The sequence below is a fragment of the Erythranthe guttata genome, chromosome 8, assembly GCF_056151865.1.
Source record: "Erythranthe guttata isolate IM_541 chromosome 8, IM_541, whole genome shotgun sequence".
In the NCBI taxonomy this organism is placed as follows: Eukaryota; Viridiplantae; Streptophyta; class Magnoliopsida; order Lamiales; family Phrymaceae; genus Erythranthe; species Erythranthe guttata.
The window spans coordinates 4,065,001-4,088,495 of NC_142540.1; the positions used below are offsets into that span (position 1 = coordinate 4,065,001).

Sequence of the window (23,495 nt, forward strand, 5' to 3'; positions counted from 1 at the left end):
TTGAAATTCAGTGAGTGTAGCATAGAACAAACTTTTGTACATATATTTTGTGAATTGTTAACGAGTGAACTTTTGTCGAGTAAAATCATGAATAATTTAAGGTGCATGCTTAGAGGCTTGTTTAATGCATTGATTATCATTTTTTAATGTAGTTTTAGTTCAAATTATGCAAGCATATGTATGATTAATGGGCTATATTAATCAGTTTATCGTCAAAGTTTTTGTTAGTAATTAGTTATTTATTTTCAATGTCACTATTAGTAAGTTCATTACTTATCGTTAGTTTGATGCCACGGTCAAATTATCGTTTTTTAATGCTTGTGTTTGTTTGAGATATATATATTAATATTAAATGATATATTTCACTAACAACTTAATTTTTTTGTTGAGGTGGTCATTCAACTTGATATAAGAGGCAAACTAAATGAAAGGTCCCAGCGTTTTATTTGTACAAGTAAGATCAAAATTATATGCGTGTATGTAATTATGTTTAAATTTAAAGTGAAAAAAATATTATATTATTTCACTCTATTTAACATATTTTACTACTAATGTTGCACGAGGGTATCCCTTACATTATGTAGAAATATTTTGCCACTTGCTCTAATTTATTTATTTTTATTTTTAGGTTTAATTTATTTATTTTTTTAAGAAAAGTTGTCTTTAGCGTGCAAACCATAAGTAAAAAGCATTGTGCACATATAAAAAAAATTGAAATATACTAAAATTAAATAACCTCGTTGGTTATTAGCACGAAGTTTGACTAATCAGTGGTTGTCAAACAATTAAACAAAGGTTAAAGTTGTAATCTTTGGTAGTGGAGAAGGTGATTAAGGTAAATATGATGAATGATCATCATTTCAGAGTGCTTATTTAACCAAACACTAAATCATTAGGCTCTTAATTGAAAATTATGAAGAAAAGTTGAATTAAGTAGTAGTTTATTTCATAGCTAGTGATATTTTGAGATAAATATGCAATATAAAAACATTTTGACCTTGCTAATTAACTTTAATAGAGTTATGTTGCCACTTGGCTAATATTAGTTCAAATTATTAGGCTGCTATAAAAGTTGAGATCGACAATTAAATGTTATTATTATATTCAATTAAATTATTAGTCATGTTACCATTGCTATTAATTTTATAAAAGTTGAGATCAACAATTAAATGTTATTATTCAATAAAATTATTAGTTGTGTTAGTGACGGTGTTACCATTGTTGACGACTATTAACAAGTTTCGTACGATAACAACCGAACGAGGTCTAATGAGGATTTTTAAGGTTTTATACCCTTACTAACTCTTCAACACTTTTATCTGTATTAATTAATAAACAGCGCGGATTTTAGTCTATCTATATCTATTTTCGTTAAACCAATACATATTAATTGAGATTATTAATGGAACACATATAGGTACATTTAACATTAAGACTTGTCTGAAGGTGAAAAACGATACATATATAAAAAGGAGGGGGATAAATATTGAAGTTTAATTTGAAAAATATGACTAGATAAAATCATCATATGCACCTTCCATTATAACTTAGTAAAACATTTAAATACTCAAATAACGGGATCAATAATGAAGAAAAAGAGGATATGTGAGGTTTGTTTGGGGTTAAGTATTAGTATATTTCTTCAACTTTTGGCACTAAGTTGGCCTCGTGGGAAAATTATATATAAAACAAAAAAATGAAAAAGCTAAACGTCTAATCATTATCTTTAGGATAATTTCTTTTATTAAGAACGATTAATTAAGCCCTACACTCATGGCGGCTCTCCATTTATTTCTATTAACTTATTGTGAATCCTAAATTACACGATAAGTTTGTCACGCATGGTTAGCATAGTGTGATTTACGTTTTTTGTATGATTTGCAAAATATTTTATACGATAGTTTAGACTTATCCAATGCACCTATAAATTAGCTGCAAGTTCCTTCATCACAAAAAAAAAAAATCTGAACGAAATAACTTTTATATTTTCTTCGCTTTTGTGATCAAGTGTTATACTTTGCATGATTTTCAGATAGTATGAATTTTTTTTTTTTTCTAAAATATATTTAAAATTTATAGTGTTATGAAGACAAATATAATGTCAAAAAAGGATCTCGATTTAGTTTGAACCCGATTCGTTCTAAGACAGTGTGATCGGAATTATAAAGTATTAAATATGACATTTGCTGAGATACGTCGTGTAATTTTACATCATATATCTACGCAAAATCACATACGTAAAAATGTAAATGTGTGTAACAAAAATAGTTTGACATATATAAATATGTATCTTAAATTACATTGAACTTAAAGTGATCATTAAAATTGAATTGAACTAGGTTTATGGAAGTGAAGATTTAAGGAAATATAATCATCATTTTATCATAATAATGCAACTTGCTTACAAAAAAACATGGTATATGTATATTATTAGATATTATAGGATATTAGAATTCTAGTATGATTGAGTTACCTAGATTAGTTAGCTAGATTAGTTAGGATTTAGTTACTTAGTCAAATTATATTACCATGCAATATTTCTCTATATATATTCCATGTAATCAACCCATAATATAATAGGGTTTTTATTATATTACGTATTATTATTTCTCTCCTTCTCCAATTATATTCTTCCTATATATACTTCAAACCCCAATAAGGTCATAGCCACATTTTCCTAAATCGAAGATGCTTTATGTCGTGAATTAATTAATTAAAAAATATATCCCGAATTCAATTAATATATAAAAATACCTCAAACACCATTATGGCTGATTTAAATTACAAATAAAAAATAGATAAAAAATGGTACACCAAACTATTATAATTAACAGATCATATCCCTTGTCGACATATTGTCCTATTTGTACATTATTAATTAATCATCACAAGTTAATCGCACTTAGGCGCGCACTTAATATACTAATTAAATTAGATCTTGTTGTTATTACACTTTGTTTTGACTTATCATATTCAATGTATGGAACAACAATGGCAGGTCAAACATATTCACACAGTAACATATAGTTTTTAGTGCTTCTGTTTGTTTGTGTCTTCCACTTTGTCATAACCTTCCATTAATTAGTGATAATTTTTTTTTAATTAATTAGTGCTGGATTTTTGTTAATCTTTAATTAATTTGGTGTCCTTTGTGTTAATTTGTTTATGTGTGGCATTGGATTGTTTGTCCTTAGGTATTTTTGATCGGCCAAGAATCATTTTTAGGTGCCCCTTGGGATCAATTTTACACTTACTATATATGAGGGCATGTGGGAATTTGTTAAACACTATTTACATAAAAATTAAAAAAAAAAATATATATAATACTTAGGTGGTGATGGTTACTCACTAAGTAGATCTTTGTAAAACTAAAATTAGTTGGTAATTAATCTTGAAACGATTATTCAATTTTGAAAGTTGAGGGTGTTTGCAAATAACATGGAAAAAAAAAATCATTTTTGAAGTATTTAATTAGAAAGTTGTAGCTAATGAACTTTGATTTTTAGTTTATATATTATGGTGAAATATATTAATTGTCCTAATAAATTGAATTTGGATAAGAAAAATAAGGGTGTAAAATGTAATGTTTTGCTAATAGTATATAGGGATGACAACGGGTCGGTTATTGGGCGGGGTTTGTCCAAAGCTGAGACTTGATCCGTGAAAAACATATAAAACTCATACGCGCCCCAACCCTACTCAACGTAGATCCAGACGCACCTCAAACAGTATCCGCCTTAAACGGGTTAGTTTTGGGTCTGAAACAACTTAAAGTTAAATTTGGATATTTTAGACAAACATAAGCAAAATTTGAAGCAACAAACATTAAAAAAACTGACTATGAACTAAAAACAAGCTTAATCAGTTTGTAAAAGTTTTTCTAAAAGAAATTGTTTTAATATAACATATATAAAAATTGGGAATGAGGTTATTAAACTTTGAGTAATTTAGTAAGTTACTATAGTAAACAAATAGTAGACTATTATTATATTATGCAATATTTATTGGTTTGTAATAAAGATAAAACATAAAAAATGATAGTGGGGATCGAGGCAGAATCCAGACTGGTGTATGAATGAATGATTGGTGGTCAAGAATTGAAAACGCAAATTTGTCCTTTTTTTTTTTTTTTTTTTTTGTGTGAATAAAATGTAAAATATAATATAGGCCAAGGTTTTAATTTTATCCTGGTTTCAGAAAATGTTAAATAATATAGGCCAGGCCAGCTGCCTAGTTGCCCTCTTCCTCAAACTGAAAGCCAAAGCCAAAGAAAATTGTTTAATAAATGGAGTTTGAGGGGAAAATTAAATGATAGAATAATCAAACAATCATTGTGCATGATATAAAACCATAAAAAAAATAACATTTCAGATTCGAATTCGGTTGTCAACGATCCCTAGGTCGAACTTATTACACATTATTAGTATATTGCGGTTCCGTCTCTCGTATGATTATAAAAGTATTATACAAACGTGTAGATTTACTCAGTTCACCTGTATGGATGAATCCGATTCGTTCGTCTCGGAAAAACAGAGGGCATTTTTCACCTTATATATTTATTATTAAATTTTCATATTTAAATGGTTTATGTGAGCATTTTGGGCTTATCCACAATGATGACAACTCAATCATGATATATTTTATTTTTATTTAATTTAGCTAGTTTATAATAAGCCCAAAAAGCAAAATCACCATATACATAAAACTAATTAAATTAATCAAAGTGCACTCTCATTTTTATTTATTATGGAACTTGTACATATTATATAGGCTTTGTCATATCACCTCTCCCCATCTCTATCTCTTCCCATGAAAATCAAAATTTAAAAAATAAAAGCCAAAACTACTATACTCTAATTTGTAGTTCTTGATTGAAAAACTCAACCTCATCACTACCTCTATTTCAAAATCAAAACAAAAATTTCCGAATTTTCGCCAAAATTTTAATTATCATGGATTATTTTGCCAACGGTTTCAATCTGATTTGAACTCCGTACTTGGGCTTCATAGTGAGGACAATCACGGGGGCATGACGGTAATTTTCGGAGATTTCGAAGCTGAATTTCGATATCAACATGGCTAAGATAATTTTGGCTTCCATGAGCGCGAATGCCTGGCCCACGCAGTTCCTTGGGCCAGCAGCAAACGGTATAAAATGGCGACCCGACCCGGATGATCTGGATCCGAATCGATCCGGGTTGAACTCGTTCACATCTTTGCCCCATATTTCTTCACTGTGGTGAATCGCGAGAACCGGTATCCATATTGAGAGACCCTTTGGAATGTGGAGATCGCCCAATTTAAAATCCTCGAATGCCATTCGAGGAAGAAGTGAAGCCGGTGGATATAGCCTTAGTGACTCATTTATCACCATATTTAGCTGCAATAGCATAAGATAATAATTAGATAATTATGATAATTTTTTTTATTTTATAAAATTCAGGAAATCGCGTAAACTACACTAAATCAGTACTATGTTGAATGACCAGCTCATCTGATAGAAGATACTTTTAAAAAAAATTGATGATTAATATATCAATGGGCATCTTACAAGTAGGGTCCATATTATCATTAAATAAAAATATAAAAACAAAATGTGCTAGGACAATTTAAATATTCTTAAAGTACAAAGATAGATACTAATTGAATATCCCTATGATGATATTGGAGTTTTGTAATAGTTATATCAAATGTTAAATCCAATCAAAGTAGTGTTGATAAGTAGTGCTCATAGTCATCATTGTAAAATATAGACTTCAAATATTTTATGCAATTGTGAATGATACCTAACAAAAATTAAAAATTAAAAATTAAAATTAAAAGTTTAAACAAAATAATAATAATAATAATAATAATAATAATAATTAATGAGTGATAATATAGAAATCCAGCTCATGGTATGCAAGATGCTTTATTGTCACATTAACTATATTCATATCTAAACCCCAAAACAAACCCTTAATTAATTAGAACAAGAAAACAAAAACAAGAGGTGAGCTGTCGATGGCTATTTTATTCACATTTCGATTTCGATAAAAAAAAAAAAAAAAAAAAAAAATTCGATTTTTCGAGAATATCTTAGTGGTTGAATTAGTTTATAATTTTCATATTTGAAGTGTTTTTAATATTAAAAATATCTCGACACACACATTTTCGTGTAACGATAAAACTAGACGTAAATCATTAATCGTATATATATAAATAATAAATAAACACTAAATTATATAGGATCAAAAATGAAAAAAAAAAGACACGGTAGTTTTGGGAACTAATATATTTATAAATTTAAAATAGTAAATTGAATATTAAAAAGAAAAAATAAAATTATTACCGTAGTGAGCTTGGAGAGGTGATCGGGTGAAGGCGGAGCGCCGCCGCAAACTTGTTTGACCTCCGCCCTGACTTTGTCCTGCCAAGAGGGATTGGTGGCGAGGAGCATGACAGTCCACGTCAGCAGAAGGGCGGTGGTTTCGTGGCCGGCGAAGAAGAAAGTCTTGCACTCGTCCATAATAAGCTGCAGATTCAAGCTGAAGCCGTCGCCGGATTTCTTCTTCTGCATTTCGTTGAGCAGCATTCCGAGCAAATCGTCGCCGTAAGAGCTACTCCGGCCGATCTCAACGCAGTCCTGGCGGCTCTGTATTATCTCCATCAGCAGCCTCTCCACCTCCCCTTTCAGCGACTTTATCTCTCTGTTGTACTTGCTCGGCAAAAACCTGTTATTAATTTCAACAAAATATATTCAATATATATAATATTCCCACACACACACATATATATACTAATTAAATATATATAAAAATAAATTATACCTGCTGCCGGGGAAGCATAAATGGCGGGTGGCACGTGCGCAGAGATGCTGAAGAAGAGTGAGGAGATGGAAAATCTGCTTCCCCTTTTCGTAATTAGAATCAAATTCAGTCCTGGAAATAATATCCGCCGTCAAACGTGTCATGTGTTCTCCGATCTCGAACTCCGTTTGCCCCTTCTCCACCGCCTTCCCCAAAGATTCCATCATCTGCCTCGTGCATTCCACCATGTACCCTGCATAACTCTGCCCCCACCCCCCACCACCATTAATTATGTGCATGGACGGAGAAACAAGTAGAGAGAGAGAGAAACAAGTAGAGAGAGAGAGAGAGAGAGAGAAATAAATAAATAAAAATACCTTGAGCTTGTCGCCCATGAATGCAGGAGCGACGATGTGTCTCTGATGATACCAGTCGTCGCCGTTAGCCATCAAAAGTCCACGTCCGATGAAATGCTTTGACCCCTGCTGCTGCATCCACGACTTGCCGGAAATCGCGCTGTGCTTTGACAGAAGCTCTTTTATCAGCTCCGTCTCCGTCAAGCACAGCCTCGGCTCAACTCCGTTCCAATATATAAACCTCTTTCCTGTACGTACGTAGCACCATCAATTCTTCTTTCCGGTGTTTCATTAATTATTAATAATTACAATGAATTGAATGAATGAATTTAATTACCGTAGGATTGGGACCAGGAGACGAAGTGGGGGAGGAGGCGGGAAACGACGTCGTGGTTGACGGAATCCATGTCGTGAGAGGTGGATTTAGCGACCAATGTAGCCATGTCCAAAATGTTTCCGACTAAAAAGCGGGGTTTCGGCCCACGCACACCTTGCTCCTCCATTATTCTCTTTATCCGCCGCGGTGTTATCCAGTAACACCACACCGTTTCGTACCCGCCTCTCGCCACCATGTACGCCACCCCCCCGCACATCACCACCACCAATACCGACATCATCATAACCACCACTTCCATGTGTGTAAGTCTCTATATATATGTATAGTGATTACTATTTTTTTTTTTTTTTTTGAGAAAATGAAAGACACACACTATAGTGTGTTATTGTGTGTGTGTGTGTGTGTGTGTGTGTGTGGTGGGTGTGGGGGAAGGGGAGAGGGGGGATATTTATAGTGGTAATTTACTGTGTGCGCCAACCCATGATGAGAAGGTTGGATTTCCTAATTAATTTTTTTAATTAATTATGTGACAATTAATTAATTAGCATTAATTACTTCTTTCCAACACTAACAATTGCATTTATTTGAAATGAAAAGTACCAGCAGTTAAAGGAAATCTTCTTTTTTACTATGTTTCTCTTTTGAAATTCGACAAAATTAAAATATAATAATAAGGATGAAATAAAAATCTGCAATTTTGATTTTGTTTTCTAATTTTTTAATTTTTATTAAGCAGTGCAAGAACAGAACGTGGCCTTTAGTGTAAGGCAAGGGGTTAATGAGTTAATGGCAGCACAATATGAGGTTCACCTAATTCTTCATTCTATGACTCGGGAAGATAAAAATCACTATTTATATTCATATATACTTAAAATACTACTATTTAATTAGCTGCTCGAGGAAGTGAACTTGTGTTAATTGGCTAACTTCGAATCCTATTATCAACGCGCTAGGTAAAACTTGCCACATATGGTTCGCCTAGTGTTGTTTACGCATCTCGTATAATTTGGACGTTAGTATATGAGGATGTAGGTTTACTCAGTGCACTTATACGATTGGCTACGGGTTCCTTCGTTACCAAAAATAAAATCAGAGAGAGTGTGTATTTATGGAAGGTAAATTTATTTACAATTTAATTTATTTGGTAAGCAAATGATTTTAGTAGAGTTTGGTATGGTAACTCAACAATCCGTGATTTTTTTAAATTAACTACAGTTCCTTTAAAATTGTTTCTAGTAAGATCCTAGGGGGGGAATAATATATATAGTATTTAGTAACACTATTTTGGTTGGTTTCTTTGAATTGGATTCTAATTATTTTGAAATGTTATACTATTCATACATGTGTTTAACAAAGAAAATCTAAAATGAATATATGTTTGTTCAACTTAGTTTGAATTTGTACTGAGTTTCACATTGATTTCGATACACATTTAAGTCGTCGAACTTGAACAAGCTTTTATCGAGTCGAACATTAATTGAGCTCTAGTAGTTTGAATTTTTTTTAATATACATATTATATTATTATTTTCCAATCGAATTCGAGCTCGAGCTAAACTTATAAATTATTAAACGAAAAAATGTGTTAAATTGATCGCGTCAAAGTTCAAAAGTAGTGAGAAGTGAGGACCATAATTATCAAAAGCTCCTAAATCATTCTTCAAAATCTTGAATCATAATTGTCTCACGCTTTTAGAAAAAAAAAAGGAAAGAAACGTGCTTGATTCATGCGGCTTGTCATACAAATTTCTCTACCAATATGTACTTTTGACTTTGTCACATTTCAGTCAAAAATTGTAATAAGCCCAATTCACGCTGTCCAATCGGGTTATTTCTATGCTACAGTTCCACAGTCTCCATATTTTAATCGACTATTTATGTTAACTAGTAACCGAACCCGTGCGTTGCACGGGGTTATATATTTCAATGAAATGACACAATAACAACACAGTTATTAAATCGGAGCAATAAACCACAAATTGTCACAAATATAATATACATTTGCTGTTTTACACTTAAAAATATTCATGTAAAAAAACCCTTAAAAATCGCACTTTAACCGCTCAGAAGATGCGTGCACTTCACCGGTACCCAAGTCATTACTATAGATTAACAATTCCCAATAGCATCATATATGAGTTCAAATAACACAAAAAAATTATTGAAAGAAAAAATGTGAAACAAATGTATGGAAAACAATAACCTTTGATGTTGTGTGACAGCTCATTCTTTGTGGCAATGCATTCATTTTTATGATATTGCATCTTCACACTCTGCGAAATAATAAGAACACATTATGCACAGTAGAATGTAAGGCTTACATAAGAACTAATGTGAGAAACTGTAAATAAAAAATACCTTAAATTTTGAAATACTTCTTTATAAACAACGTTTGTTGTATTTTTTGAAGTATTTCCTTCTTTGTCAACTATAAGTATCTTCAAACATTTTCGACTGGTAACCCTCGAAATAGCTACATATAGTTGTTCGTGAGAGAAAACAGACTTTTCAAGATATAGACCAACATTTTGGAGGGATTGACCTTGGCTTTTATTTATTGTCATAGCGAAGGAAAGAACAATGGGAAATTGTCTCATCTGAAAGTGAAACGGAATCCTACTGTCTGACGGTGTTAACGACAATCTTGGAATGAAGACCTTTTGTCCGATATTAGAGCCTGATATTATTTTTGCTTCCAAAAAGCGATTTCCCAACCGAGTTATGGTCAATTTTGTACCATTACAAAACCCATTGGACTGGTCTATATTCCTCAATAACATAACAGGAACACCTCTTTTCAGCTTTAATTCATGGTTTGACAGACCTGAAGATGTAATAGTATTCAAAAACTCTGGAGTATGAATGTCATGATGTGAGTCGACACTCTCATTCGCCGTACATGGACTATCGAAACTAAGATAAACTTTTTCCTCTTCCGGAACCAAAGACAGCATGTAATCGTTAACCTTCTCAACAATTTCATTAGTAGGTGCCAATATAGCTCGCTGTTGTAAGTATTCAGAATACATGATATTATCAAGCAAATTTGGGTAAGTTTCTTCAGCAATAGACGCTAAATGGTTACCTGATGATTGTATGAGCAAATCATCAGGTATCTCAATGTCCATAACTCCATCATTGTCATCACCATTAGTACCATCGCCTATACTTAACACCCAATTTGAGAAGTTCTTCAGTTCCTCAATTTTAGAACTTGTTGAAGAAAGTCTCATATTTTTTGTTAATATTAAAACTTCACAATGCTGCCACAAATGTGAGGAATTTATGCTCGCCGACAACGGAAAACATGACTTATAATATATATCACAGAGGGAGACAAATAAACAAAAGCTTATGTGTATATTTATATAACAAAATTTTAGATAGAGTAATACACTTGAATTTTCATCTTCCTGCTGAATAAAATTTCCAATAACTTGATCATCTTCTTCGTCGAGTGCCTGCAACAAAAATAGATTAATAATATAATTGTAGATTGTAAAAAAATGGGATGTATATTTTTTCTTACCCACCTTCATTCCACTCTTAAATTTTTGTATCTTTTCTTCATCGTTTGTCATCGTCTTAACGGTGTAAAGCGACCAATTCTTCTTGACATTCATTTCACTGATTTGTATTTTAAATAAAAATTCTTTATTAACCAACATCTGAAACTCAACAGGAAGCGTGTTGCTCAGTTGTTCCTACAAAATGATCCAATAATAATTTAATGATCAAAATATAAATAATTTGAAAAACGATGGTAAATATTTAATGTATGATAGAAAATTATCACCTTTTTCATATTTCCAACTAACTCGCTTACACTTTTGCCGATAAATTGTTTGACCATTCCATCAAATAGCACTAAAGAAGTAGATGATGTGCTATCAACGATGGTAACCTCAATCCTATATCTGAATACAAACACGTAAGATTTTCCTTCAATTTTATTAATATACATAGATTAATAATAAAAAAATAAATTTACAGCCTAAATATATTATAATTTACCGAGGTATAGTAGGCATATCCGTATCACACCTCTCACAGAAATATTTGGAACCATTTGGTATGACTTTCTTCATACAATTTTTGCACGAAATATACCACCATTTCTTTTCCAAATCGATTTCGAAGATTGTGGCAAGTAAAACCACGGTACAATCCTAAAATAATAATATAAATTAATTTTGTATCCATATGTTATATGAATCGTTGAACAAATATAATGTTAGCATATATTAAACGACTTACATCCAGTGTATCTACCAGTTCGGCAATACTCAATTTCTCAACGGAAAGAAACTCGTCATTCACGGACACTGAGTGTTCACTTGAAATTTGAGATACTGTTTGAGTGAGAGATTCATCTCCTTGCAAAAGTCTATATGTATGTTGAAGATGAAAACAATAATAATTATGATATTAGACGAAATTACATATTAAATATAATTGGTGAAAAAGAAAGGAGAAACAAACTACCTGTCCCTATAGTTAAGAGCCTCTTTCAAGTTTGGGTTTATGAGCAGATTTGATCCGTGATAGTGAGAAGAAATATTCTTTTTACCTGTGGTATAATTTAATATATATTATATTGACATGTTTATTATGAAAATAAGTAAGACGTAAAGGCGAAACCTACTTGGACCAAATAACTATATCTACCTTTAAAACTCTTTATTTTGCAAAGTTGCAATATAATGATAACGGGACTTTGTGGGTCGTGATTGACGAAGAAACCATCCAATTTATCAGCATATGAGTTGCACAAAGCACAATTAATTTTGTTGTCACTGCCCACGTAAAAACAAAGAAGAATAAAATTCAACATATAATTAAAAGACGAATGATGAAGTTGGTTAGAAAATTTGCTTTTAGATAAAACTATTACAATTATATATAATGAATTATACAATCATTCTTACTCCAAGTCTTGAAGAACTACATCAAGTAATTTATTGGTCCTTCCGTTGATGGCTATCTCCTTTGTGGGATTTGTCTCAACCACATGCCCAATTACATCTAAGAAACAGTACATTGATTGATTTCACTGTAACCGAGTGAAAATAAATAAGAGACTGAAAATTACAATTTTACCTATTAACCAATCATCTTTGTTGTTGTTCTGAATTTGTTTAAACTCCATAAAGTCAAAGCTAACGTTAGGAATTTCTTCTGCACCGAATGATGTGATGGTGGTTGATCCAATGCTTGTAATTTTGTAGCGATGGCCAGTGATTCGAGTGTTCCCGCTGTTTGGACTAACGATGAAGTTACAAAACATATATGTTTTTCCTTCCTTCAGTATAGCTTTGAACGTATTCATATGTTGCTTTTTAATGCTGGCATATACCTTGCCGCCCTACCATAAGTATATATAATTTATATATAAATTATCAACAATATACAATATTTTGTAGTCGTAATTAAAATAAATAAATACATTAAAAAAAACGTTTTGCATATAACCTTGGAATCCATGAACAGCATATCAAGACTAATTAACAATTACATCTTTGTTGTCATAATGCGGAACAAACCACAACAACATTACTCGTACAATAACTCTCCAAGCCATTGTAGTGGGACTAAGGTCAACAATGTTTGTGATATTGGGATCGGAGCCATTATAGAAATCCTACAAAAGTTTCAGGATATACAGATTAAAAAGTGAATGACAGTGTGAGAATGAAATATGTATGCATATATATAGAAAAAGCCAATGTTTCGGTTGTTTTACACATGGTAACTACCTAAGTAGTGGGAGAGTGGATAGTAAATTTATTCTCTAAAAAACAACTATGCAAATATAATTATCCGAATAAATAAATTAATAAAAACCACCATATAGTGAATTAGTGGGGTGCTGTAGAGGTTACGTATGCTATAGTGGAGGGTATGGGTAGTTACAATTGGGCATCAAATTTAATTTATGTAAATTAATGAAAATCACCATATAGTGAAGTAGTGGGGTGCTATGGAGGTTACGTGTGCTATAGTGGGGGTATGGGTAGTTACAATTGGACATCAAATTTAATTTATGTACGGCAACTTATTTTTATGACACTAATTTTTTTTTTAATTATAAACCTATTTAATCTGTTTTTTTCAAAATTAGATTACCGAACTTTATTTTTTAAGAAATCAAATTTTATTAAGAATAGGAGTTATCGTCAGAATATAGAAGTTTATTTAAAATGTCAGTATTTGATTTCTTAAAAATTAACTCTTATTTAATTATAAACACCCGTAATTTTTTTTTTTTGTAACTATAAAGGTTTTTTATTTGATTTTTCAAAATTCATGAAAATTTTAATTTCTTAAAAATTAAAGTTGTTCATGTTTAGAATGCATTCTTCGGACCCCGATAACTCGTATACATTTTATTTATAAAATTCTTAGTAATAATGGAAGATGAATTAGCGGAGTTAATATATTATATTAACGAAATTAAATATATTATATTAATCAAATTATATTATATTATGTAACATCAGAATTTATATGCCTATATAGTAATATGCATATAAAATTATTAAGAGAACTCTTCGAATTTTTATCTAATAAATATGTAATTAAAAGGAAAAAGAAAAAAAATAATAAAATTATGTAAATAATAAGTCGCTGGACAATAATAAATGGAGAAAAGAAAACGGATATCTGATGTTTGTTGTCTAAGAAAACATTAAAATTGCATTACTCAAACTATTTACATCGGTGATGAAAATATAATAATAAAAAAACACATTTCATAACAATAATAAAAAAACACTTCAATTGTGTGTTCCAGTAGAAAACAATTGATACAAAAGAGCAAATCTAACTGCGCAAATTTTACAGACCCATCTCCAATCGGGATTATCAAAATCAAGTACTGGACCCGCCACCATTGTTTTTACACATTGTGGGTGCATTGCGGTGAGATTGCAATGCGTGCAACGCACCAACTCATACGTTCTGGCACGCTCCAAACAGTGGTCACAATATATGCAGCTTAAAAAAAACTTGTTCACTGAGATTTCCTTACAATCTGACCGATTCCGTGAGAAATTTGAATCAGATTCTTCTTTCACAAATACATTAGTAGATTGTACTGTAGTGAAATCTGTTTCAACTCAAGGTCTCCCGCGAAGACGTTGGAACACCTTGCCAAGCAATGCGACCAATGTTGCAATAATTCCAACGTTAACAGACGGTAACCCCTGAAGTGATAAAAGATAATGAGTTTATAAAATAAAAAAATAAATGGCACAAATTTAATGAAACCAAAAATACCATGGTCAACCAAATAATAAAAGAGATGAAGATTATGTGAAGGCATATGACTGTCATACGGGAGTCATGATGCACGGAAATTATGCATGAGTTGTACAAAAAAAAAATCAAAATCTTTAGCAACTATTGGTGATGTGAAATTTAAAAATCTGATATAAATAAATCTAAATAACAAATATTGTATTGTTTACATGTAGAAAACAATTGGCTACGTTGAAAATAATTTTTGAGGAAGAAGAAGAACAAAATTTTAAATGAGCAAGAAGAAGAGGTTTGGCAAAAAAAAATTGTGATTTTTTGTGGAGTTCTCGGCGGTTTAAATAGAGCAATGAAATTGATAATGGGTTAAGATCATGGTGTGATGATGAGTTAGTGGGTAGTTAAAGAGGAGAAGAAACATCGTGATTTTAGTTTTTACTGGAGAAAAGTTTAAAGAAATAATTACCTTTTAACTTTTAGTTTTTTTTTTTTTTTTTTGCAATTTATTTATTTGTTTATCATGTGGTTATTCAATTTACTTTGGTATCCATAGCCCATGAAATAAGGATTTTTTTTTTTTTTTTTTTTTACTTTGGCCGTGTATTGAACTTAGTTCTTTACAAAGTGGATGGTTACTTTTTTTATTTTCTTTATTGAGAATAATTTTAAAAACAAACTATTAAAATAGGAAAATGACTAAAATGCCCTTAGGTTTAGGTTTTAGGGTTACAGGTCAAAATATCTTCGTTTTATATATAAGATTGATTTTTTTTTTTTTAATTTTTTTTTATGAATGAGAAATTAATAGTTAATTTACAATATTTAGTTATTAAAAAATAATAGGTGAAAAATCAGTCACCGGCCATTAATATATGTAGCGGTGTTTAGACACACACTCGATTAAAATTGAAAATAATACATATTCAATCGCATATGTTTTCCATTAATATGAAAAAATGGTAACACGCATTTTCATATTAATCTTTTTCACCATAAAAAAAAAAAAATTAATAATAAAAATAGGTGTTGCCTTTTCAACATTTGAGGCATTGCATTCCAAAAATTACAATTTGGAGTTCTTTATTTACCCTAAAATCTTATTAGTGAATCTTTTATTTGTATTTTTATTAAGAATTGTGTCAATTGGCCTAAGTTCGAATCTCATTACAACGGTCGCTAGATCGATCTTGTCACACATGGTTAGCCTAGCGTGGTTTTACGTCTCTCATGCAGTTTGCAAACTATTATACGAGCAGCGTAAATTTACCTATTGTTCCTAATTGATTAAGAATCATATAACTTATTTATTAAGGGCATCTAAAATAATCATGAAAAATAAAGATAGAGTTGATAAAGAATTAAGCGCCATTAATGGCTTACAAAATCAAGATCCTTTAATTTTGGAAAGGCAAAGTCCCATAAGTCTTTGAGAAAAAAGAAAAAAGGAAAAAAAGATTTTGTAATGACAAAATCTTTCATGAGGAAGATAAAAGTTGAAAGCCATGAATTGACACTTTATTCAAATAAACAAAATAAAAGTATGATACTTATTAGTAATAAAAAAAAAAAAAAAAAAAGATTTGGACTAATCATGGTACTTAAGATCAATTAAAGAATGGAATCAATATTAATTTGACAAAATCGTCACAAGAGATAGATGGTATCTCGATGATTTCGTAAACCGATTGTCGAAAAACTTGCTGTGAAATAATCCCATTCGTCGCAGCAGATAAGAAACATTTTTTTAGTGCAACGAAAATGACAACGATCGTTGCGGATATATATTCTTTCGAAACAAAATACCCATGCGACCGAAATGGACTACTCGTTGCACATTTTGATTCTTAAGACTGTTACCTGAGGCCCAATAAGTATTGATGATCAATAATATTGAAATAATCCTAACTTGGGCTAGTTGAGACTTCAAACACACAGACAGCCCATTGAATTAAATAAAGTAGTATGAAAATTAAAAGCAACAACCTCCAAAATACCATTTATATGTGCAATTGTTGAGAAGGAGATTTTCAGCCGGATGTTTCGCTCTATTTATCCCAGTGCAGAGTCTCGGATTAAGGTATCCGACGACGATCACATGTCGTGAAAGCTTGTACGTGTTAAATGCACTATAAAAGTCATGGCACATTTCCCAGCATGCACTAATTAATTTTATGAGATTCCAATTTTTCGATCCGATTTTGCGAAACTTAAGTCCAAAAATTCTTTATCGAAAATTGTATTTATAATATCAATATTATTCTTTATTTCATGCCAAATTAATAATGAGAATTCCTATAGTCATTTATATATAATGATGTTTAATTATCATGAAATATCTAATCACGAAACTCCACTTTAAAATTAGAAGGATAAAAAGAAAGAATACCAGTCCACTTAATTGGTTTGTGTGCATTGATTTACTCCTAGGCTGGCATAAATTAATTAAGAGGAATTTGACTGATATAAGATTATATTAAAAGTTACTGATATCTCACGGTTCATCGATTCACAGCGGCGCACGGTTTCAAGGGCAAGATGGGGGGTTTGTGCCCCCCATAATATTTTTTTTTTTCTACTACCTATGTATTCATATAAAAATTATAGCTTATCCCACCTTATAAATACATATCTTAACAATAAATTAGACTTTATACCATGCAATAAATGGGAGAGATCACAAAAAATGTAAATCATCACTTAAAGGCGAGAGATTAGATGCTACATCTGGTTATTTACACCGAGTGGATTTGAATCGTACATAGATTTTATTAAATAACTACCCACTAAATACAATACATATATACACAAGGGTGTATGTGTAATTATATGTAGCTGGATCTATGGTTGAGATCTAATCATCTAATTAATTAAAAAAATATTTTAGTTTGCTAATTAATTAATTAATGCACAAATTAATAAATATTCAAAGACAAGAGTACTACAAGCCCACAACCACTGCAGCAACTTCTAGAGCTTTCATTTATTTATATTTATTACAAGCACATAGTATTTAACCTCAAAAGAATACATTTACACAAACAAATAATCCAACTACTGCCTTCAATTCCAACAACAACAGTAAAACCTACTCTTCATTCTTTCATTCTTGATTTTGACCGATACTATATATATATATATATATATATATATTGCTTCCTTGGTTGGTTCAGCCTCTTTTTCATATATATATATATATATATATATATATATATATATATATATATATATATATATATATATATATATATATAATTACAGTTTTATCTCACATCAGTCAAATTCCTCATGATTAACAAAACAATATACACAAGTTCTTGAAATTAACTAATTAACCGGCCACCCTCCATGTAATTCACGCGCCGCTGCATCTTTTGCTGAACTTATAATACATACATTTATATGTATCTATATATATTGTATATATATATCAGAGCTTGACAATTTCAGGAATATGCACCGGATACCTATGAATGCAGTCGGTCCAGGGTCCGTCGGCCGGAGTTTTGATCGTCCGGTTGCACTTCCACACGGCGCTGTTACACTTAAACCCACTCCCGAAAGCAATCTGCCAAACCCTATCTCCCTTCTTCATCCTCCCCTTCGCCTCTATATACCCTAATTCATACCACAGCGAAGAGGACGACGTGTTCCCGAAGCGGTGGAGCGTCATTCGGGAAGCTTCGACGTGCTCCGCCGACAGCTGGAGGTTCCTCTGCAGCTCGTCGATCACCGCCCTCCCTCCGGCGTGTATGCAGAAGTGCTCGAACGCCAGCTTGAAGTCCGGTATGTAGGCCTTCCACTTGGGGTTGAATATCTTCCGCCCGATTAGGGTTAGCAGGAACAGGAGCTGCTCCGACGCCGGCAGGACCAGCGGCCCTATGGTGGTGATGTTCGACTTCAGCGCTTCTCCGGCGATCACCATCAGATCCTTGGACAGGTTTATCCCGACCTTCCCCTGCGGATCCTCCTGCTCGTACACGCACGTGTACGCCTTGTCGTCGGCGCCCTTGTGCGTGCGGACCACGTGGACGAGCCTGTACTTCGCCCTGGCGGCGTCGCGGCGTTTGTTGGAGAGGAGTACGGCGGCGCCGCCCATCCGGAACAAACAGTTCGGCAGAAGCATTGCCCTCTCGGAACCCTGGTAGTAATTCGGGGTGATGATTTCTGTACTGACAACCAGCGCGTTCGAATTCGGGTGAACCTGGAGCAAATCCCGAGCTAAATCGATGGAGATTAAGCCGGCGCTGCAGCCCATGCCGGAGAGATTGTAGCTCTTGATATTGCTCCTGAGTTTGTACTTATTAACCACCATGGCGGAGAGCGACGGCGTGGGAGAAAACAGGCTGCAGTTGACTATAAGTATGTCGATGTCTTTGGGTTTGATTCCGGTCTTGTGCATTAGGGAATCGATGGAGGAGAAGATGACGAGCTCGGCTTCGCCACGCGCCGCCTCCATGGTGGGGGTGGGAGGGATGTAGTGGATGGCCGGAGGGAGGCAGGTTTCCTCGCCGAGGCCGGAGCGTTCTAGAATGCGCATCTGGAAGTCGACGCTCTTAGGGTTTTGGTTGAGGATGAGTCTGGAATGTTCCATGAAGGTTGAGAAGGGCACGCGGCACGTGACCGGGGGTTTGTAGCAGGAGTAATCGACGAGGTAGATTGATCGGGGTTTGGACATGAAATAGACGGTCGAGATTAACACGGCGAGGAACGCGGAGCAGAGGATCTGGACCGGGTTGAGGTGGAGGGAGTTGTAGAGAGAGAGGATCTCGGTGGGGCCCACCCGGAGGAGTGAGAGGAGGAGTGGGATTAACGCAAGGGTGAGAATGTGGTTGACCAGATATTGGTACACGAGTTTTACGTACTTGAGCTTTAGTGGTGGTGGTGGTGCCGCCGTTGTTTCTGGCATTTTTTATTTTATTTGCGGCGGCGGGCGGTGGTGATGTGGTGGTGGAGGAATAGAGAGGGAGATGGCGGAGAAAGTGAAGGGATTTAAAGAGTGAAATGTGAGGAGAAATGAATTAATGAAGGCAGGTGAGAAGATTTAATGAGAAAGTCCACGTCACACAACGCTCTCTTAGCTGGAGTTGTTTTTGTGCTTAATGCTAACCTCCATACCACTTTATGTTAATTTCTTTAATTAAAATAATAATAAATAATACCAGAGTTTTTTAAAACATAATAGTCCACTTCCATATGCTATGGAACTGATGAAGAGTTTGATTTAAAAGATTATATAATTATAATTTTAGCATCAATTGTTCATGTTGGGAGTCCCGTATATGGGCGGCCTACAATCAAATATCGTGCGTGCTTGTATGTGCTGAATGCAATATATATATATATATATATTGGTAATTCTAATTCTAGTTTATGAACTTTGTTGATTAGTCATGTAAGTATATATAAATATCGTCCAATACCTTATCGTTGATCCATTTCTTCCAAGTTATAGTTATACCTTACTATTAAATCAAAATGCTAAATTTCGATAGGAAATTTGCACCGGTATGAATGTTTTAATTCAAACAATTGACTGCGAAGCATTGTCAAGGGGTATTGTGATCGGACGAGGCTCTATTTATACTTTTCTTTTTCTTTTTCTTTTTCATTTTGTTGATAACGTATCATCTTAGTTAGTCTTATCTCGATCACATTAAACTTTATCTTTTATAGTATGAGCCCTGCTAAACTAACGTGAGTGGCATGTGTGTAAGATTCCGGTAAAAATTGCTGGAAAATACCATTTTTAGGGCACCATGCAAAAAAAACAAGTTTTAGGTAAAAATGTAAAAAAAAAAAAAAAAAAAAAAAATTGTTTGGGCTAAAGTGCAAAATAAATCATGATTTAGGGGCAAAGTGTTTTTTTACTCTAATCGGAATCTTACTCATATTATACTTTACCATCTCCTTAATTATGGTGGTGTGAATAAATATGGTCAGTACAATTACAATAGAGAGTTTTTTATGAATATTATATAAATCTTCCTACATATTTCTAAAAGAAATTATCAAGAGATCGTTTTTTTTTTTGTGTTGCCTAATTTTCTTGGTCTCGTGAGAACCTCTTTGCTCCAAATACTATATAATTTGGTCAAAATAGACATGCACATTAGCCTCATGATTTCAAATTGTTTATAGTTAGAGCAACTCCAATGCTAAATATCAAAATTGGATTATCAAATGCTCATTTGATATTTAAGATAATATTTTAAAATACATTTAAAACTCATATACTCCAACCATGGTAATCAAATTTTATTATCAATTGGAAGTTTTTTGATAATTTTATATGTAATCGCCACATGTCAATTTGTGATTGGTTGGTTAAGTGATTATTGTTTTGATAACTCAATCTGCAGGAAGTATTTTTAGATTCAAAGTGGTGAATAATCAAAATACAAACCCATTTTAATAATCCCTTTGGGGAACAATTGTTTTAAATTTTAGGAGTCAAGTGGTAGTTAAGAGATTTGATAACTCATTTAATAACTCCATTGGGTCCAACCCCTTTTCTTTTATTAGTGATAGATCCAACTTTTTTTTTTATTGTCAAATTTACCATTCATTCCTTATTATTCACTCTCAATTACTTTAATGCCTATTTTTTTTTTAATTATAATATTCGTTTATTTATTTAAAAATATTTATTTTAATTTTATTTTTTATTTCAATTTTGAATTTTTTTCAGTTTTTTTATTTGAAATCGATTATAAAATTTCTGAAAATAATTATATTTTTTTTAAATCAACTATTTCTGAAATCAACTATTTCCGAAATCAACTATTTCCATAATCAACTACAAATTACTGAAAATATTACTTTTTTTGTTCGTTTATTTCCCTAATCAAATATAATATTTCCGTAAACAACTAAATTATTTGCAAAATCAACTATTATTTTTTCAATTTTTCTAATTCATTTTTTCGGTTTTTTTTCCCAACTGATTTACCAAATCGACAAATTACTACATATTATTGAAAACAACTATAAAAATTGAAATCAACTAAAAATCGTCGAAAACAACTAAAAATAAATGAAGTACAATTTTTTTTTCATTTTTCTAATTCAATTTTTTTCGATTTTATTTTTCCAGCAGATCATATTATTGAAAAAAGCAATAAAAAATTAAAATCAACTACCAAAAAAACCAAAAATCAACTAAAAATGTCGAAATCAACTAAAAACTCTCGAAAACAACTATAAACAAAATAGCAGAATAACGAAAACAACTATATTGTTGTGTAACATACCCAACATAAAAAATCGTCAAATAAAAAATTCAGAAAATTGCTCCTCAATTAACAAGATCCAAGCATTAGATCAAGACGAATCATTGCCGCAAAATCAATTAGAATGGCCCTCCTCACATCATCCCTGGAACTGGACAATGGAGAGAAATCCTAGAACGAATAAAAAAACATGTTAATCCAATCTTCAACCAAACGAAATCCTAAAATCGCGGGCATGGAAGATATGAGATGACAACGACAGTGCAGATCTGAATTGGAGGAGTGGAAGTCAGGCGGAGGTGTTATGGAGGAATAGCGGCGGCAGTGCTGTTGTGGGGTTCTTCCCTCATCGTTGTCGAGATGTGGTGCCGCCTTCTTCCTCTCCTTGTCGCCGCCTCCGACGCTGCAGACTTCTAGTTAGAGAAGAAGAGAAGAAGAGATGGAGATAATATTTGACGATACAACGGATGTTGGGTAAAAAGGATGTGGTTAGGGTTTTATGTGTTAATTAAGGATAATACAGGTATAACACGTAATAATTATATAAATATTAATTTAATTAAACAATTAAGGGGGGTTTCACTATTATTGAAAAAGGCAGCGGATCCATTATAATATATCCTAATGTATTGGGGGGTTCTCACTAATAATAGAACCTCAATAAATCATTAGACATTTGTATAAATCGTGTATTTTGATGAGTTTCCAAATGCATGATGTAGTTCAAAAATAAGACCGTTTCTGCAAATATTAGTAACATTGAAAATACTTTTGGCAATTTGATATACAATACATGCACATTGGTGCCAAATGCAATAAACCCCGAGCTTCTATACTTAAAAATCAATTCATATTCCAATTGATTGTACTTTTCAAATTGTTTTGGAAATCTTTTTTTTTTTTTTTTTTTCTTTTGAAAGATATAAGTTTGTATAATTGTATCGTTGTCATGTGACTTTATTATTATTATTATTATTATTATTATTATTATTATTATTATTATTATTATTATTATTATTATTATTATTATTATTATTATTATTATTATTATTATTATTATTATTATTATTATTATTATTATTATTATTATTATTATTATTTATATTTCTTTGATTCCAAAATAAAATTGCTCCATATTAATATATAGAAAATTGAATCAAAATTTGGGTAATTGAAAATTATTTAGTTTCTTTTTATTTTTTTAAAGTTTTTTTTTTTTTTCTTTTAAGTTGGATTATATCAAATTTATTGCTCACGAGAAAGAGAGTTGTAAACAAACTCCATGGAATGGTTTAGCCCGTCGGGTTGGGGTGGTTGTTAGTTAAGTGGTGACTAATAAATAATTCCTATAAATTCCCGACCCCACCCACCGGAAAATTAAATTACATATTTCCAAAAATTACATTGCCCAAAAAAAAAAACAAAAAAAAAATAAAAAAATTGTGTGGTCTCAATTTACATATATCAAATGTTGTGATGTTTCCCACTTTAAGACCAACCGCACATACTATTATTGGCCGAATTTTAAG

The 23,495-nt window shown here is 32.1% G+C and overlaps 3 protein-coding genes across 3 annotated transcripts; all 3 read right to left on the reverse strand.

The window, feature by feature from the left end:
- Positions 1 to 4,714: 4,714 nt before the first annotated feature.
- LOC105974271 (cytokinin hydroxylase) lies at positions 4,715 to 8,021 on the reverse strand. Its single transcript, XM_012999337.2, has 5 exons — positions 7,482 to 8,021; positions 7,166 to 7,392; positions 6,810 to 7,051; positions 6,332 to 6,713; positions 4,715 to 5,380 (listed from the first exon to the last, which is right to left on the reverse strand). Exons 1-5 carry the CDS (start codon positions 7,777 to 7,779, stop codon positions 4,958 to 4,960), a joined length of 1,572 nt encoding a protein of 523 aa, XP_012854791.2. The 5' UTR covers positions 7,780 to 8,021; the 3' UTR covers positions 4,715 to 4,957.
- A 1,725-nt stretch (positions 8,022 to 9,746) lies between these two features.
- LOC105973332 (uncharacterized) lies at positions 9,747 to 14,373 on the reverse strand. Its single transcript, XM_088821105.1, has 11 exons — positions 14,326 to 14,373; positions 13,024 to 13,121; positions 12,149 to 12,276; positions 11,966 to 12,050; positions 11,738 to 11,867; positions 11,495 to 11,649; positions 11,277 to 11,397; positions 11,014 to 11,184; positions 10,876 to 10,941; positions 9,839 to 10,743; positions 9,747 to 9,753 (listed from the first exon to the last, which is right to left on the reverse strand). Exons 1-11 carry the CDS (start codon positions 14,371 to 14,373, stop codon positions 9,747 to 9,749), a joined length of 1,914 nt encoding a protein of 637 aa, XP_088677231.1.
- A 3,622-nt stretch (positions 14,374 to 17,995) lies between these two features.
- On the reverse strand, positions 17,996 to 19,905 carry LOC105974299 (3-ketoacyl-CoA synthase 6). The gene has a single exon (XM_012999368.2). The coding sequence runs from the start codon at positions 19,641 to 19,643 to the stop codon at positions 18,165 to 18,167; it is 1,479 nt and encodes a 492-aa protein (XP_012854822.2). The 5' UTR covers positions 19,644 to 19,905; the 3' UTR covers positions 17,996 to 18,164.
- Positions 19,906 to 23,495: the final 3,590 nt, after the last annotated feature.

Coding starts and splice junctions, on each gene's coding strand:
- LOC105974271 (XM_012999337.2), bottom strand. CDS start 7,779: ATGGAAGTGGTGGTTATGATGATGTCGGTATTGGTGGTGGTGATGTGC. Junction 7,393..7,481: donor CTCCTGGTCCCAATCCTACG/GTAATTAAATTC, acceptor ACGTACGTACAG/GAAAGAGGTTTATATATTGG. Junction 6,714..6,809: donor TTATGCTTCCCCGGCAGCAG/GTATAATTTATT, acceptor AATTAATAACAG/GTTTTTGCCGAGCAAGTACA.
- LOC105973332 (XM_088821105.1), bottom strand. CDS start 14,373: ATGGTGGCGGGTCCAGTACTTGATTTTGATAATCCCGATTGGAGATGG. Junction 11,650..11,737: donor AACTGGTAGATACACTGGAT/GTAAGTCGTTTA, acceptor TTATTATTTTAG/GATTGTACCGTGGTTTTACT. Junction 11,185..11,276: donor TAGTTGGAAATATGAAAAAG/GTGATAATTTTC, acceptor ATCATTTTGTAG/GAACAACTGAGCAACACGCT.
- LOC105974299 (XM_012999368.2), bottom strand. CDS start 19,643: ATGCCAGAAACAACGGCGGCACCACCACCACCACTAAAGCTCAAGTAC.